The sequence below is a fragment of the Oenanthe melanoleuca genome, chromosome 21 (assembly GCF_029582105.1).
Source record: "Oenanthe melanoleuca isolate GR-GAL-2019-014 chromosome 21, OMel1.0, whole genome shotgun sequence".
NCBI classification, from domain to species: domain Eukaryota; kingdom Metazoa; phylum Chordata; class Aves; order Passeriformes; family Muscicapidae; genus Oenanthe; species Oenanthe melanoleuca.
In genome coordinates, this window is record NC_079354.1 from 2,979,003 (window position 1) to 2,995,286 (window position 16,284).

Consider the following 16,284-nt stretch of genomic DNA (forward strand, 5'->3'; position numbering starts at 1 on the left):
ATGCAGAGGTGTTCAAATTCCCTGGCAGTGTGTGTCTTCCAGATGTAGGAAAGGTTATGTTTGTAGTTATGTTTCTTGGTAATGTGGTGGATTGTTTTTAAAAAGCTTTGTTTTGATAAGAGTGAGCAGGCAGGTGATCTGCTGGGCTACTTGCTGAGGAAATCTTCCAGCTTTGTGGGATGGGATGGGATGGAATGGACTGGCATGGAATGGAATGGAATGGAATGGAATGGAATGGAATGGAATGGAATGGAATGGAATGGAATGGGATTCCTCTGTCCTGATGCTATATAGGTACATTTTGTGTCCAGCCTTACTGACAGTTTTAATGTTACTCATTGACATACATGATCAAATTAATGTAAAACAATTCTGAACTTACTCTTATCTCTGTGTTAATGTCCTATGGATTTAAGTTGGGGATTTTCATCTGGGAAAATGGCAAATTCTTAACAATTCCAGGTAAAGTACAGTCCTAGCCTGGGAGGAATACATCTTTGACTGAATTGTGAATAGAACATCCAGGGGAGAGAGAAATTAAGGGCAGAAACACTGTTATGTCCTGCAGCACAAATGCAGACATCTCCCACCAGGCGGTTATGGAGGTTTTTTTTCCTCTCAGGTACCTGCTCAGAAATTGCAGTGAGAAAAACTTGGTTTAGATGGAACAGCACAGTTTATGTGCAGCACAAACAGGTCCCAAGCCTGGGTTCCTCAGGGCTGTGAGGGTCAGTCCCCACATCACCTCAGGGACCCAAATTATTTCCCCTCAGACACCTCGTTGGCTTTTTTTTCATTTTCAGTCACAGGTGAGAAACCTGTGGAGCTACTTTACTACAAAAAGATGAAAAGGACATTAAAAAACTCCAAAGCAATGGGAAAGAGAGTTTGGAGAAGCTGTTGATTGTCTGGCAGGGGGTGGTGGATGGAGGTGGATGGGGCAGGTGGGGTGATCTGAGGGGGTTCAGGGAATAGAGGGGTGGGGGATAAAGGGATAAAAGGGATGAAGAGGATGAATGGAAGTGTAGGGGATGAAGGCAATGATGGGGGTGAAACGGGTATGGGAATGAAGGTGATGAAGGGAAGGAAGGGGGTAAAGGGAATGAATGAATAAATGAATGAATGAATGAAGAGAACAAATGGAATGCAGGTGATGAAAGGGCTCTTGTGGCTGTTGGGCCTGAAGGCAACGTAAAGGATGAAGGCAAAAGGGGCTGTGGTGGATGAAGGTGATGGAGGGCTGCAAGGGATGAAGGGCAGGAAGGCGAGCTGGGGATGAAGCCGATGAAGCCGATGAGGATAACGAGGGGCAGGAAGGGGCTGTTGGGGATGAGGATAACGAAGCCGATGAGGACGATGAGGGGCACGAAGGGGATGTTGGGGATGAGGATAACGAAGCCGATGAGGACGATGAGGGGCAGGAAGGGGCTGTTGGGGATGAGGATAACGAAGCCGATGAGGACGATGAGGGGCAGGAAGGGGCTGTTGGGGATGAGGATAACGAAGCCGATGAGGACGATGAGGGGCACGAAGGGGCTGTTGGGGATGAGGATAACGAAGCCGATGAGGATGATGACGGGCAGGAAGGGGCTGTTGGGGATGAGGATAACGAAGCCGATGAGGACGATGAGGGGCAGGAAGGCGCCCCGGGGGTCCCGCGGCGGGCCCTGCCCGCGGCCTCCCCCCAACGTCACTTCCGAGGCCGGAGCCAAGATGGCGCCCGGCCGGTGCCGGCGCTGAGGCCGCTCCGCCGCCGCGGGCCCGGGTGAGCGGGGGCGGCGGGAGCCGCGGGCCGGCCGGGCCGGGCCGGGCGGGGCGGGCGGGGCAGAGCCGGCGGCGCTCCCAGCGGGGCCCGCGGGGGCCGCTGCGGGTGCGGAGCCGCCCCGGGTCCGCGGGGAGGCGGCGGCTGGGGGCGGGAGGGCAGCGCGGCAGGTGCGGGACCTGTGCCCGCCAGGGCGTGCGAGCGCCCCGGGGAGGGAAAATCAGGGCGGAAGATGGCGAGAGAGGCCGCTTGGAGGAAGATGCTCCGTCCCTTGGGCGGCTTTTTCAATTTTTTTAGCTGGAAAATGCTGCCTCGGAAGTGTGGGCTGGCTGCTGCCGCTGCCCGCCCGATACTGAGAGAACTCTGCTCGTTCAGACTGCCCTCAGAAGTTGCGGCACTTCGCAGGCCCCAAGGCTCCTGCGGGTCACGTTCTGCCGAGCTGAGGGCTTGAAGGAATTAACTCCAAAATTGGTTCCCTCATTAGAAATAACAACCTGTGAATTATTCCTCTAAGTCGGAGAATAATTCGTGCTGGTACAGTGGTACTGTGGGGGAAAAGTGTTTGAGATGAGATGAAAAATATTTATGTAAGACATTTAGAACAGCTCAAGAAATGTATCTTAAGTGCATTTTTTATTTGAAGCCAGAGCAGCCTGTGGAGCATTGCTGATAACCATCTCATGGACAGGTGGCTGAAGTATTCAGTGAAGTTTCCAGTGGTTTCAAATTCATATGAAGCTGCAAAATTTCCATTCTGAAGCAGTAAAGGAAACTTTAAGTTGTTTTCAACTGTTGAGGAAGGAATAGAAGGTGGTATGGCTGTGCTTGCTAAATGATCATTGAGTGGCAAGAGAACTGTTTTTCTTATTTCACATTTGAGTGAGCAGTGGACAGCTTTAGAGAACAGCAGGGCTGCTTGTGCTTCTCATGCTGCCCCAGTTTGCTGTTCCCAGCCTGTGCTCTGGACTTTGGGCATTTTATTTGGATGCAAAGTCTTTTCCAGCTTGTTCAAATATACTAAATAGATGAGGGTAACTGGAGATGTACAGCAGCATGGCATGTAATTATTATGTTCCTCACTAGGAACTGTAGTGATTACAAGAAGTAATGGTTTCAAGCTGAAAGAGGAGAAGTTTGGATTGTTTGCATTGAAGAAATTATTCCCCATGAGGGTGGTGAGGCTGTGGCACAGGGTTTCTTACAGAAGCTGTGGCTTCCCCATCCCTGGAAGTGTCCAAGGCCAGGTGGGACAGGGCTTGGAGCAACCTGGGATAGTGGAAGGTGTTCCTGGCCATGGCAGGGGATGGGACTGAATGAGATTTAAGGTCTCTTCGAGCCCAGGCCATTCCATGATTTTGTATTGTCTTCTGACACTTAAAACATTTCAGTAAAAATGGTGGGTATGATAAGAATTTGGGGCTTTTCTTGGTGCAGGGATTTCCAGCTCTTCCAACTGCAGAAAAGCATAATGGGGAATCAGTGAGAGCATTGGCACTTTTCTGATGGAGATCTGCATCACTGATAGATTAGGGAGTGACTTTAAGGAAACAAAAGAACTTTTGGGCTTGCAGAGACAGCAGTGAGAACCATGTGCAGGTACCTGTTGGTTTGCAAGGATGTGGCTCCCAGGATTTGCTGGGACAGCAGTGCCTCCACAGTCCATAGCATAGGCCATAAAAATAAGTGGCACTTACAGTGAAACCCTAGTTATGTTAATTGAAGGGCAAATCATCACTTTGGATGCAGTATCTCTGCTAGAAATGCTGTGATAAGTCTGGTGTTTGGAGATTCCTGAGCTGGTGCCTGTTTTATGAGAATCCACAGAACAGCTCAGCATGGAAGGTGGGGAAGGATGTTCAAGCACTTCTGTGCATTTGTGTAACACATCCAGTTTTTACTATTAAAAATTTGTTTGGGAATGGAAGAGAAGTAAAGCAGAAAGTCTTTTTCTGTAAGAGCTGAAATGGCTCTGGAAGTCCATCCTGCAGTGTAGTGCTGTCTCCTTTTCACTATTACACATAAAAGCCTTGATCCTTAGGGATAAACAAGTAATATAAAGTGTATAGAAGGGAGATGCTGCTTATTGGGTCTCTCTGTTGGAAACAGAAATTCAGAGGGGTTTAGGGATGACCAGTAATGTATTCTTGCCTTGGCAAACCTGTTTAAAGTTCTGTAATATCTCTGCTGTTGAACTTGTTCTCATGGAAAGGGCAGATGTGATCCTGATACTTAACCCCCCAAATGATATGATTTCTTTTACCAATGTGTTATTTCTTCACTGAGAAAAAGCTGAAAAATATTTCTTCTCCACCTCTGTATAAAACATGCTGTAGTCAAAAGTGGGAGGATGAGTCCTGTGTTGTAAAAAGAAATGACTGAAATTGGCTTTTTTATGTAGTAGCCAATCAGCAGTGTACTTATCTGAGAAAATTTTCATTTGTTTTACTGCATTTTCGAGTCAAAGTGCACTCATAGCTGAAGATTGGAGTGGTATGTCTGCATATTTGCACTTGTTAGAGACTTGTTATTTTCTGTTGACTTCTCTTGACTAGTTGCTGTTTAATTAATAAACCTGGGGTTTGTGTTGTGTTAGTGATTTCTTGGCTTATTATCTTGGTTACCTGAGGTGTAACAGTTTATTTGGTTACGTGGCAGTAAGCAAAGCCTTTTTTCTTACTGGACAATAGGCAATAGATTTTAATGTTCAGAAGATTACAGTCTGCCTATTTTTTCTCTGTTTTTATTCAGACAGCCTCTTTGCAATTAAGTCTGTCAATAGAAACAGGATGCCCAATCACATGCATACTTTAGAGTTAACATGAACTTTATGTTCTTAAATTGGCAAACTTCACCTAATGCATGGAAATTGGTGGGCGAGAGTATTTCAGTGTTGAATTGAAAACATGTAGATGTCCTGATGTTTAAAGAATGGTCATGTGCTGCAGCTAGAAAGTGAACCAAAGCCAAGAGCTGTGCAGTATCCCAGCCTGAACCCTGGTCATTAGGAAAACAGGCTGTGGAGAATTGCAAGTTGCTCCTGGTTCTCTAATGAACAGGTTTTTACTGGAGCAGTGACGTAATGCATGTCCCATTTTCAGCTTCCAAAATAGGATTGATACTCTCATGCCTGGCTTTTCCTTTCTCTGAATTGGAAGCAGCATTCTCTTTCAAAATGCCTTTTGATTCTGGGATTTACATACAGAAATTATAAATCTGGCTTATAAAATCAGAAGATAGTAAAACCTCGGAATGCTTAGTCTGTTTCCATCTGACTGAGTTGGAAACGGATGATCTGCAGTGCTGGTTTTGAATAAAATTACTTGCTTTTGTTTGCTGACTTTATTCCTAACAAGTTATAGGTTGTCTAAGGGAATGTTTAAAGGTATGAAGCACAGATTCAGAAATAATGCCAAAATACTTTTTGCTTTAAGCATTTTGTTTTAGAGACCACAATGTTCCCTTAAATACAAATGCCTTGTATATTGTATGAATAAATAGAATTTGTTGGCTAAAACTGAGCCTTTCATGAAAAGGAATTTTTCTGTAACTCTAAGATAAGATGATGCAGGAGATCTCCTTTTGTTTCCCAGATGCTTTAATGTCTTGAGTAAGTGTGTAGTATTTTTGTACTTATGAGATAGAGCAGTATGTAGTAGTTTAAAATCAATATGACTTGGCAGTGTTTTCTGAGAGTTAATTTTGAAAATTCAGCCTGCTGGTGTGTGTGCTTTTGGGATAGAACCTTTATTGTTCTTTCCTTAGGACTGTCAGTGAATGGCTGCAGTTCACTGTGGTGAATGTTATTAACAATATCCAGGTCTTGAATAGGTTAGGTTGTGTTGAGTTTGGAGGAAAGGTTGGATGAAAATACTTGTTACCTGTATTTGATGGAGCTGCTGAGCTTTGACTTCTTCAAATGCAGTTCTGGACTATTGCTAAATTAAAACTGATTTTATGGGGCCATCATTGCTCCTTTAATAGATGACAGATTGCCCTGGTGACACATCAGAGCAGCATGGTTTTCTCTGGGGCTTTTCTGGGAAATCCTACACAGGACCTGACTGCAGGTACCTGGGAATTTATTAGTGTCTGGGGTCAGGGCTTGTTCCTGCTTGCAGTGATGAGAGTAAAGACCTTGTAGGTACTCACTGATTGTGCTGGCATCTAATGTTTGGGCAGCAGTTGTAGAATTTGTTTCATATTTTCTTGAGTTTGTTGAATTTTGTGTACCAAAGTTCAACCCCAAGTTTACTGTTATAGAAATTCTGTTCTTACAACATTTCATTTCAGCTAGAAAGAAAATTAGGGCTGCACATAAGACTCTGTACAGTATTAATTTTATTTATTTTCCAGTGCAATTAATCTTGCTTTCCATGTAGTTTTCAGTGCTAACAAAATAAGTAATGTGGAAGAGGGGAAAAAAATGCAGAACTGCAGGTATAAAATTTTAATATGAAGAGTGTATTTTAAATTAATAGCTTTAAAAATACTTGTTAAAGCTTTTGGTTTACTACAAATTTAATTTCTCACCTAATTCTGTTTTATTCTCAAGTGATTCCACTGGTAATTGGTGGTTGAAAGAATATAGAGTAGGACAGTCTTTTAGGAATCTGCTTAAACTGTGTTGTGTGAATGTTTAACTTCATCAGTTTATTAAGATGTGTTGTCATCTCCTAAGAAATACCATTGAGAGGTTTGGATACAAGCAGTTGTATAAAAGTTGAATCAAATATTTACAGAGTTTTAAAAATATTATTATTTTTGTTTTGAAAATTCTTTGTTAACAATTAATTCTAAGCAAAGTATTTTTGAATTAGTATAGATTTTGTCTGCTTTTCAAATCTAGATTTGTGATCAAAAGTGATCATGTGAACAGCTGAGCCTGTGGCATGGAGGGAATGATGATCTTTGGTAAAAGGGAGGAGAAAAGGTAGAAAAAGGCAGGTGGGGACAGTAATAACATAAACTCATGTTTATATCACAACATAAACTCATGCCAGCCACAGCCTGGTGCTCCTCAGGCTGTGCTCCTGTGTACATGAGATATTCTGGCTTTTCTTAACTTTATGTGAGTAATTGTATAAAAATATTCCAACAGTATAGAAAAATGAGACATTTGATACTAAAAGTAAGTTTGGTTTCATGCTAGGAAATTATTTGGTGTCTCTCCTGCTACACAAATGATTTTATAAAAAACCATTGTTTTATAATGTTACATGGGTTTTGTCACAATGAACAATGAACAGGATTGCTGGGTTTTCCCTCAGCTTCAGGCCTCAGCTTAAGTACAGATGTTTATACTGACTCCAATACTGAAATAAGTGAGGAAGTTAGTAATCCTGCATTCCAAAAGGACTGCTTTTCTTTGGATGTGTACAAGCTGTTCAGATGGAGCTCCTTATCCCATAACTAGTCTTTGCTGGCAAACTTAAATCCCTCAGAATCCGTTGCAAAACTGCAACTGAAATACAGATGTTTCAGCTCTTTGTTTAAATGCTCACGTAGTATGGAGACACTGAGACAAAAGAGTTAATCCTGGAAGAGCTGTTACAACAGAAATATAATTTCCAAGGACATTTTTCCTTTTCTTATGGATTTCTTAAGCAGTGTAACATTTGAATGATGCTTGGCAGTGCTGTCACTTTTGAATTAAGAATTCTTTCAGTGCAAATCTGTGAGGGATTATGTGAAATTTATTTGGAGTTGATTTTGCCTGAACTTATTTTAAATTAAGTGTTAATATTTATGCAGAGTACTTAGTAAAAAAATTCAGTTGATCATTGTTACAGTTGGCAAACTAAAGACAGGGAAGAAATAGCAGGACTTGAATAAAGTGCTTTAAGTGATGAGAGACCAGTAAACTTTCAAAAATGTGGGACTTTAATTTATTGAAAATTCTATATGACAATGGGACTAAAAGTTTTTTTGGCCTAATTTTAAAAAAGGCTGTTTTGTGTACAATAACAAAGAAAGGAAGTGAGTTGATCTAGAGCCTTAGATATGGCATCATTCTGGTTAGTTTTCCCTCAAGTTGGGAGTTTCCAAATTTGAACTTGGTATTTTTGTCAGATGCCTTTTGAAATCTCAGGCTTTTATTAGAAAGGAATGTAAAATGCATTAGTGTAATAAAATACCTCAGTATAGCTCAATTCAATAAATATTTTCCTGTTTTCAATATAGAAGAGTAGGGACTCAATACATCCATTTTTAAAATTTGAAAACCACGTAAGGCCTTCAATAATGCTTTGATAAAAAATTCTAGAGAGATCTGACTTCTAAAGTTCTTTAAAGTACTCAATCTTGACCAAACTAACTTACTTGAAAAAGCAAATGGAACAATTTTACCTGAGCACATCTGTTACATCACCATTTAAAGTAGAGAAAAGATTAATGCAAGGTATTCATATTGAGATTATTCAGACACATTTGACCTGTAATAACAAAATGTAGCTTGGAGCAGATTTTTTCTAAAGCAAAATGTTCCTTTTCTACAGACAATTTAGGAAAAGAAACTACAGCTCTGTGAGTACTTTCAGCTCAATGTAAATTGTTCATAGGTACATATTACAATTGTCTGTTTTTCTTTTTAGGGTTCATGTAATCAAAGGAGTTTCTTTGTTGTATCTTTTCAGAACACAACAGGAATTCAAAATGAATCAGGTGAGTAGAATTGTAAGACTTTATCAAAATGCTTAGAACAGTTAATTATTAATAAGAAAAGTAAATCATCCATTAAAAATGTTCTTTAAAATCTTTGGCCTCATTAAATTTCATAATTATCTATCCTACAGTGTGTATGCTTGTGAGATGTTTGTTATTTCATGGATTCAAGGTTTTTGTGAATTCCCTTTAGCAGCCCTTACTTGAGTGTAAGTTATTACTCCTGGCACCTCTTCTAAGAATGCTGCTCCAGAAAATTCTGTTTCCTCCTGAAGCTGGACGTAATAATTCACTTCCTTATAAAAGTGGTGTGAAAATGGAAGACTTTAATTTTTTTAAATCCTTTTGTAATCACATTCCTATTTCAAATATGCAGTAAACAATCTGCTCCAGATTGATTGATTGGGAAATGCCACACTTGTGAAATCTGAAGTGTTCCTCCTAGAACCAAGTGGAAATCACACTTCTTTGTGGAGCAGCACTTTCTGTGTGGAGTCATGAGTATCCTGATGGAGGGTGTTGTTCTAGTCAGCACCAACTGTGCAGCATTTTATTCTGCATGTGTTTATCCCAGTAGGAATTGTCCATCACTTGGTCTGTCACACACAATTGGGTTTCTTAGAGATCTAGAAAAAGTACATGTTGCCTCAAATTTTTCTCACAAATCCTTCTCTCTCTGGCTGATCTTACCAAGCCACTTTGGCATGGGGATGTGACCACAGGACATCACACTGCAGGAAAGCCATTTTTACTTTGCTGAAACAGAAGCTTTATGAGTCAGAAACACCCACCATACACAGTTGTATAAAATGCTTTGTATACATCAATGTCTGTGTGTGCTTTTATCATCCTTGTTTGATCAGCAGCAGGCCTGAGTACAGTTAGCATTTGCTGCAGTGTGTTTTCTGTGAAGTCATAGAGGTATATGCATAAATAATTATAGCATGGAATGGGTTGGTGGGATGTTTACTGTTGCTTTTTTCCTCATGATTTATAGTAAAAAGTCTTCAATATATTTGTGCATATTAAAAAGGTAAAAAGCAAAATATAATCTCTATCAGAATGCTGAAATATGTATTGTGAAAAAACATTATTATATCTGTATTATATCTATAGACATAGATTGTATTACATCTATAGACAAACATGAATTATACATATATAAAATAGAAATGACATTTGCAGTAGCACACTTAAAAGCATTAATAGTCTGTTTTGGGGAGCAGGGTTAACTGCAACTTTGAGATTTCTATAGAGAATTGAATTTCTTCACCTGTAAGATTTGTTTTGATGCACTCAGTGGCATGAGGCCAGCAGCCTATTGCTCTGTCTGCTTGAGGAATAATCCTTGTTAGTCATTCCAATGCTTTGGATTCTGCTAAAACTCTGGAAAGTGCAGATCCTAATCTGTAATTGTTACTATTGACTGCTTCCTTCCATGTGTGTGTCCATGTCCCCTCCTGTCCTGTCTGTTGTGTTCCTACACCTTGTGAGAAATGATGCTCACTTTTAAAATTTCCAAGGTTTATTAAACCTTAACAAATCCAACAAAGGACTGAATAAGGAAAGAGACTCGTGCCATGTGCTTGTCTCAAAATGGCTGCTCTGCCTTTTATACCCCTGGTGTTGCATCAGCCAACCCTGGCCCCTCCCAAAATCTGTCAGTCAAATTTTCTATGGGGAGAGCAGAGGACATCTAAAAAACAAACCACAATAACATAACTACACATCAATAAAACTTCTCTTAACATACACACAATAATCATCCATTAATTACAAGAGCCAATCCATCACATCACCTATCTATAACAAATCCTTTTCTTCTTTTTCTGTAAGTCATTTGGCTCAAGCAATTAACCATCACTTTCCATTCTGATGATCCACTCATGCCTCTCTTAAGTCAAATTTGATTTTTGGATGAGTCATAATAGCATCTGTTGATGTGAGTGAGGACAATGGAAAAAGGAAAAGAAACTTGGGGTTTCTTTGAGCCAGTCAGTCACATTACCTATCTGTAACAACCATGATTTGTTTCTAGAATCAGATTTCTGTGCTATATCAAAAGTCCTCATTTTTCTTAAGGAGACTGCTGATCTCATTTATGCCATGTGTCATCTTACAGTTAAAGGGTGAGATGAGCCTTCCTCAGCAGCCTAGGCTCCTCCTTGGTGTTTCTGGCTTTCACCTTTGGTTTCCAAAGCTTGTGGAGCCCATATGGCTTTTATTTGTTCACTGACCATTCATATTAAGTGCTTATTTAGCATCAACCCTGTGGTGTTTTTTTCTTGCAGTGCCTTTGTCATTTCATTCACTGTTGACAAGTTGTAGTGCCAGGTCTGTATGAGAAATGTTTTTGCCTGATGCCAATCAGCTTTCAAGTGGTTTGTTCTGATATTTCTTTCATTCTGCTTGTCTCTGCTTTTGGTGTGACTTTGGTGACCATGAAACTAACTGGGCTGGTGTTGATTTGGTTTATATAAAAGGACTGTTATTTTTGTGGTGTATCCCACAGAAATCTTGAAGTAGTGAAGGAAAACCTTTTCTTAAATTCTTTGATATGGCTTTCTTGTTGTAAGAAGAAGGATTTAAAAAACCCCATTTGTAGTTTGAGTTCATATTTTTGGATTTCTTGGAAGATTGCTGTCTCAGGATAGGCATGTGTCCTGTTTTAAAAGTATATGTCCTCTTTTTAAAGGAGATCTTCCTCTAATATGTAAATTAGTTCATCAGAATAGCTGAATAATTTATTTTAATAACCCCAAGCAAACATGGGGTTTGATTGGTAGCATTATCTCAGACTGCAGTAAGACAGAGCAGGAGGAATTTGGGTTCTGCTGGGTACACAGCATGGGCAGTTACTTAAAAGGTGCAGAGGAATACAGGAACAAAGGGCACTGCACTTGTACTGAAACTTCCTCCCCCAATTCCTTCTGCATTTTTCAATGAGTATTTCAAGTATTTCCAGTACATCATTAATTTTCAAGCACAAATTGTGTGAAATCATGGCAAAGAGGGGTAGCCAGGTGAGGTGCCTGGGCAAGGAGAGACCTGTGTGCTTTCCTGGGCTAGCTGAACTACCCTTCCTCAACTACCTCCCTCTCCAGTGGCATCCTTTCCTTTCTCTTCTCATTTATCCTAATCCTCTTTCCACCCTGACATGACACTAACTGCCTGTCATTCATTGCCCTGTTCAGGATGGTTTCTTTCCTTTTCACTCTGATCTTTTATCACCTGTAAATATCGTGTTGCAGGTGCCTTTTCTACTCTGCTTAAATACTGTTTGTAACATTATAGACTAATCTGTGGTTGGCTCCTGAGTACAATTATATTGAAAGTGGTGTGAAAAGCTGCTTAGTGCAGTAGAAGGTGCTGTCAGAGTGTCTGGACTCTGCATTTGATGCAGACAGGGAAAGATTGTTTCAGTTAAGGCACCAGTTCAGCCCTCAGATGATCCTGTGGCATTGTTCTAAAGTCACTTCATACTAGCTGATTTGAATGCTAGAATGTAATTTTCTGATGGACTTCAGAGTACGAAGCTTAAAAGTGAAATGAGCTTTAGATGTTTTTGTATTCAAAATGGCAGCCTTGGAAGTGGTGAAAAATACTTTGTTAAGGCTTCAGATAAATGCAAAAGTTGTCTGTAGGACATGCAGAGGTGCACTACCCTTATCAAGAGGTGAATTTTGTAAACAGAAAAATAAATTTAAATGTGATTATAAGTCCTGGTAGGAAAATTATTGAAATACAGTATTTCTTTTTGGTAGACAGACATTGCTTGGGGACAAGTGATCTGGAAAGCGTTTCAAGTAGCTACATCTAAATTGCAAATAAAAAGAGATTGCACTGATTTGACTGAACTAAATTGTTTATTTTACTGTTTTGAATTTGGTTGCTTATTACCATTCTTTTGAGGTGTGAAATGTATTGTTGTGTAAAGGCCATATCCAATTTTCTGGTACTTGTGAAATCCATTAATATGACAGGGGCTGGATGAGTGTTGTGTTCTCTGAATGTCCTGCTAATCTCTGATTTATGTAGATAAAATTCTGGTTATATACTACTCCATACAAATACTCTTCTTAAATGGTAGAACAGTTTGGGGATATTTACAGTTAAAAGGTGTGACTGTTAAAGAATATACCAGGAAAATCAAAGATATATCACAGTGCTGTACACTTCTGTCTGAATCAGGTGAGTCTGTTTTGATCAGTAAAATTTATTTCCAGGGTTGAGATTTGAGATTTTTAATTGTTTACTGTTTAACACCAAAGCAAAACCAACACTTTCCTGATGCCTTGGGTTTTGACTTTTATATTTTTTATATTCTCTGCTGCTTGGTGTGTAATTCTGAAGCTTCATGATAAGTGTTAGTAAGTTCTCTTTACAAAGTAGTTAGACAGAACAGTCCCTTCCCAGCTAGAGAATCAAGGACAACTGTAGCCCAAAAAGCAGAAACAATGGCTAAAGGAGGGGGGCAAGGAGGGGGCTGAGATTTTATAACCTGGGGCTGTGGTTGGACAATTGACCCCAATCTGCAGATGAACCAAAACTTACAAAAGTGTAAAAACTCATGACTGGGATCCTCTTGGATTTGATTTGGGTGTAGCCCCAGCAGGGCTCTTGCACTGTCCAAGGTGGATCCTTTCAATAAATACCCGTTTTATCCCTTTTGCTCTGTCTAGTCTCTGTTCCAGGTCAGCCTTTGCAGGCATCACTCCAAAGAAACCCCAAATGAGACCCAGCCAAAAACCCATCCTGCTTGTAGCTTGAAACTGGAAGTGCACTGTTCTGAGAGCTGTCACCATCCTCTTCTATTTTTGTATATAAATTGGTAGAAACCACTGGCTTATTTCTCCCAGGATGAAATCCTGGGGTAATGTACTGGGAAGAAGTTTAGGTTTCTTTGATATGCTAAGAATCATGTTCCTTTTTCAGCTGAGACATGGCTTCTTGCCTGTCAGTTCAAGGCAAACAGATGTCTGAAAATCAGGCTGCTTTCATCAATAGTTTTCCTTTTGGGTTGTCAGAAGAGCAGAATAAAGCTTTGCTCTGCTTTGAATAGCTTTTCAGCTATTCTAACTAATGAACAAGTATTTATCCCTGGTGTCTGCACTTTTGGATGGGAAGAGATTTCTGGCATTCTCTCCCTTCCATGATTTCCAATTTGGGGTCTTTCTCCCCTACAAATAGCTCTCTGGGAGCTCTCTGTGCAGCTGTTAAGGCTTATGAAGGCAGCACTAGAATAACCTTGCTCTGACTCCAGTTTTATAATTTTCGTCATTGTTGCAATTAAAACTGGCAGAAGACTTGTTCTTTTAACTCCGCTCAGCAAATTGGGTTTTCAGTTGTAGTGAATGATTGCCCTAGCAGCACCCTGACAAAGACTGGGTGCTCAGGAGCAAGGGCTGAGAAGCTTTATCTGTTTTGTTTTAGAGAAAGAAAACATGAAATAGAGTGGCATATTGAGATGCATTTTAAAATATATTTCCAGTAACCTTTCAGTGTATTTCAAAAGTACTCACTGGAAAGTATTCTGAGTATTACTCAGTAGTTTATTAAGCATGCAAAAACTACTATTGTTTCTCTGTTTTAGGTTATAGGTAAAAGCCAGAGTAATTTCCAAAAAATAAAGTTTATTTTGAGAAATTTCTCAGTTTAACCTCTTTCTAAAAATGGGTTCAGAGCTCAAGTTGTTCCTGCCATTACCACCAGTGTTTGTTCCAGAGCAGAATTATTAGAGTTCCATGTCAGAAGGCAGGGAGTTATTTTAGGGCATGTGGTTCAATAAAGGCTTAGTTTTCACCAAGCACAGTTCTTTCAGAATATGAACGGATTTTTTTGGGAAACTTTTCATTCTTGTAACTTTGAAATTCTGGTCATTTCTATCAGAAATAGTGTTTTGTTAATTGTAAGTGGGTAATAGGGGAGCAGGTTGTATTATGACAAGTGTGAGTAGTAATGCTGTGGATAATAGTATAAGAATAGTATTGAACCTTGGAGGCTCCATAAAATGGAACTAATCACTTACTGGACAGTAAATTATTTATTAGATTTATATTGCCTATCAAACTTTAAGATAAAAATACCTTAAAACTTATTGTATTAATTATAAGCTGCTGACTAAAGTTCTGAGCTGTTACTTGATATAGGAAATGTGAGTAACATTTATGATACTGAAATAATTACTATTAAAACCCTTTTATTCTCTTATTGCAGAGCAGTAAACTTGACATGCACATACTTTAATCACCCAGGACTGTAGTGACAGGGCAAGGGGGAATGGAGAGTAGGTTTAGATTGGCTTTAGGGAAGGACTTGGCTGTGGGGGTTGGCAGGCCATGGCCAGGGTGCCCAGAGGAGCTGAGGCTGCCCCTGGATCCTGGCAGTGTCCCAGGCCAGGCTGGATGGGGCTGGGAGCACCTGGGATAGTGGCAGGTGTCCCTGCCTGTGGCAGGGGGTGGCACTGGATGGGCTTTAAAAATTCCTGCCCCACTCCAAGGAGGAATCTCCACACTTGCTGCAGGGAGGGGTGTGTCAAGACCCTGTTCAAAAGTGGGACTCGCTTTTCTAGGATGAAGAAAAGGCAGCTGTGCCCAGCTCAGCATCTTTAGGCACCTTAGCAGTAGTATTATCACTGCTCTGTTCCTTTATCAGGTGTTTTCAGCTCTGCCACATCTCTCCTCACCCTCAGGACATTTAACTTTGGGATTGATGAGTGTGCCTGGTTTTAGCAAGGTTAAACCCCAAAAGCAGCATGACCTCACCCCCCTCCTTTGACTGACAGGTTTGCAAACAGGGCATTGATTCAGCCCGTTCCAGGCAGAGCATGCTGCTGCCTGTGGCAGTGGATGGTGCATCCCAAGTGCAGGTTCTCTGCATTGGAGTGGTTGCTTTACTGCTACACACTCACTTCAGTCTGCACAGCAAGGAGCTTTTTGGATTTTTTAACTGTATGCACTTTTTGGAACTTAGAGCTTGGTTTTCTCCTGAAATTACTTTTTAGTCTTTCTCACAAGGGGCACTTTGTCACATAAGGCAAGATAAGAAACTATTTTAGATTGGTTTTGGGGGACTGATTAGGTTGAGTATGCCTGGAAGTCAGTCTTTGAAAAAGGGAATAAATAATAGCTAATATATGTGAAATTATCCTCAGTGTGGTGAGTTTGGAAATTTTACTTTAATGGCAAGTCAGAAGGTTTTGAAGTTTGTGTGCGTTGATCACCTGTTGTGTGGTTGTTTTTGCCTGTTGATGGTGGTTGGCTTTTTGACTTGTAGAACACAAGTGACTCCCCTGTTGCTGTGGAGACCTTGGATGATGTTCCTGAGCACGTGCTCCGGGGCCTTCCTGAGGATGTGAGGCTCTTCCCATCTGCTGTTGACAAGAGTCGGCTTGGTGAGTGCTGCAGCTGAGAAGAGAATGAAGATTTTTACAGTAATTCACATAAATTAGAGTTGGTGTGTAAGCCTGGTGCCCCCTGTGCTGGGTAGAGATGATGTCAGGTGTATTTGTGTGAAATAATTCCTCTTGGGAGAGTGGACAGCTCCCCAGTCCAAGACAGACTCATGTAATGATCTCAAGGATATGAATTTTGAGTGGGAGATTTGCTTGGAATAACTTAGATTAGTTTTAACTCCTGATACGTGTCTCCTCAGGTGTCTGGGCAACAAAATCAATTTTGAAAGGCAAGAAGTTTGGACCATTTGTTGGTGACAAGAAAAAAAGATCTCAAGTTAAGAGCAATGTGTACATGTGGGAGGTAAGAAACTGTTTGTAAATGGAAAAATGTGCCTGTTATGCTGTCAATATTTTGTATTTAGCCTTTACTTTATCCAGACATTTTAGAAATAAACTTGATGTAAGG

The 16,284-nt window shown here is 40.5% G+C and overlaps 1 protein-coding gene across 1 annotated transcript in view; it reads left to right on the plus strand.

The window, feature by feature from the left end:
- The first annotated feature begins 1,698 nt into the window (after nt 1–1,698).
- PRDM2 (PR/SET domain 2) overlaps nt 1,699–16,284 on the plus strand; it is a 49,188-nt gene continuing 34,602 nt past the window's right edge. The window contains exons 1-4 of the mRNA XM_056508056.1: nt 1,699–1,765; nt 8,353–8,422; nt 15,698–15,815; nt 16,076–16,179. Of these exons, the coding sequence (XP_056364031.1) occupies nt 8,414–8,422; nt 15,698–15,815; nt 16,076–16,179 (231 nt within the window). The 5' untranslated portion in view covers nt 1,699–1,765; nt 8,353–8,413. The remainder of the gene's footprint in view (nt 1,766–8,352; nt 8,423–15,697; nt 15,816–16,075; nt 16,180–16,284) is intronic.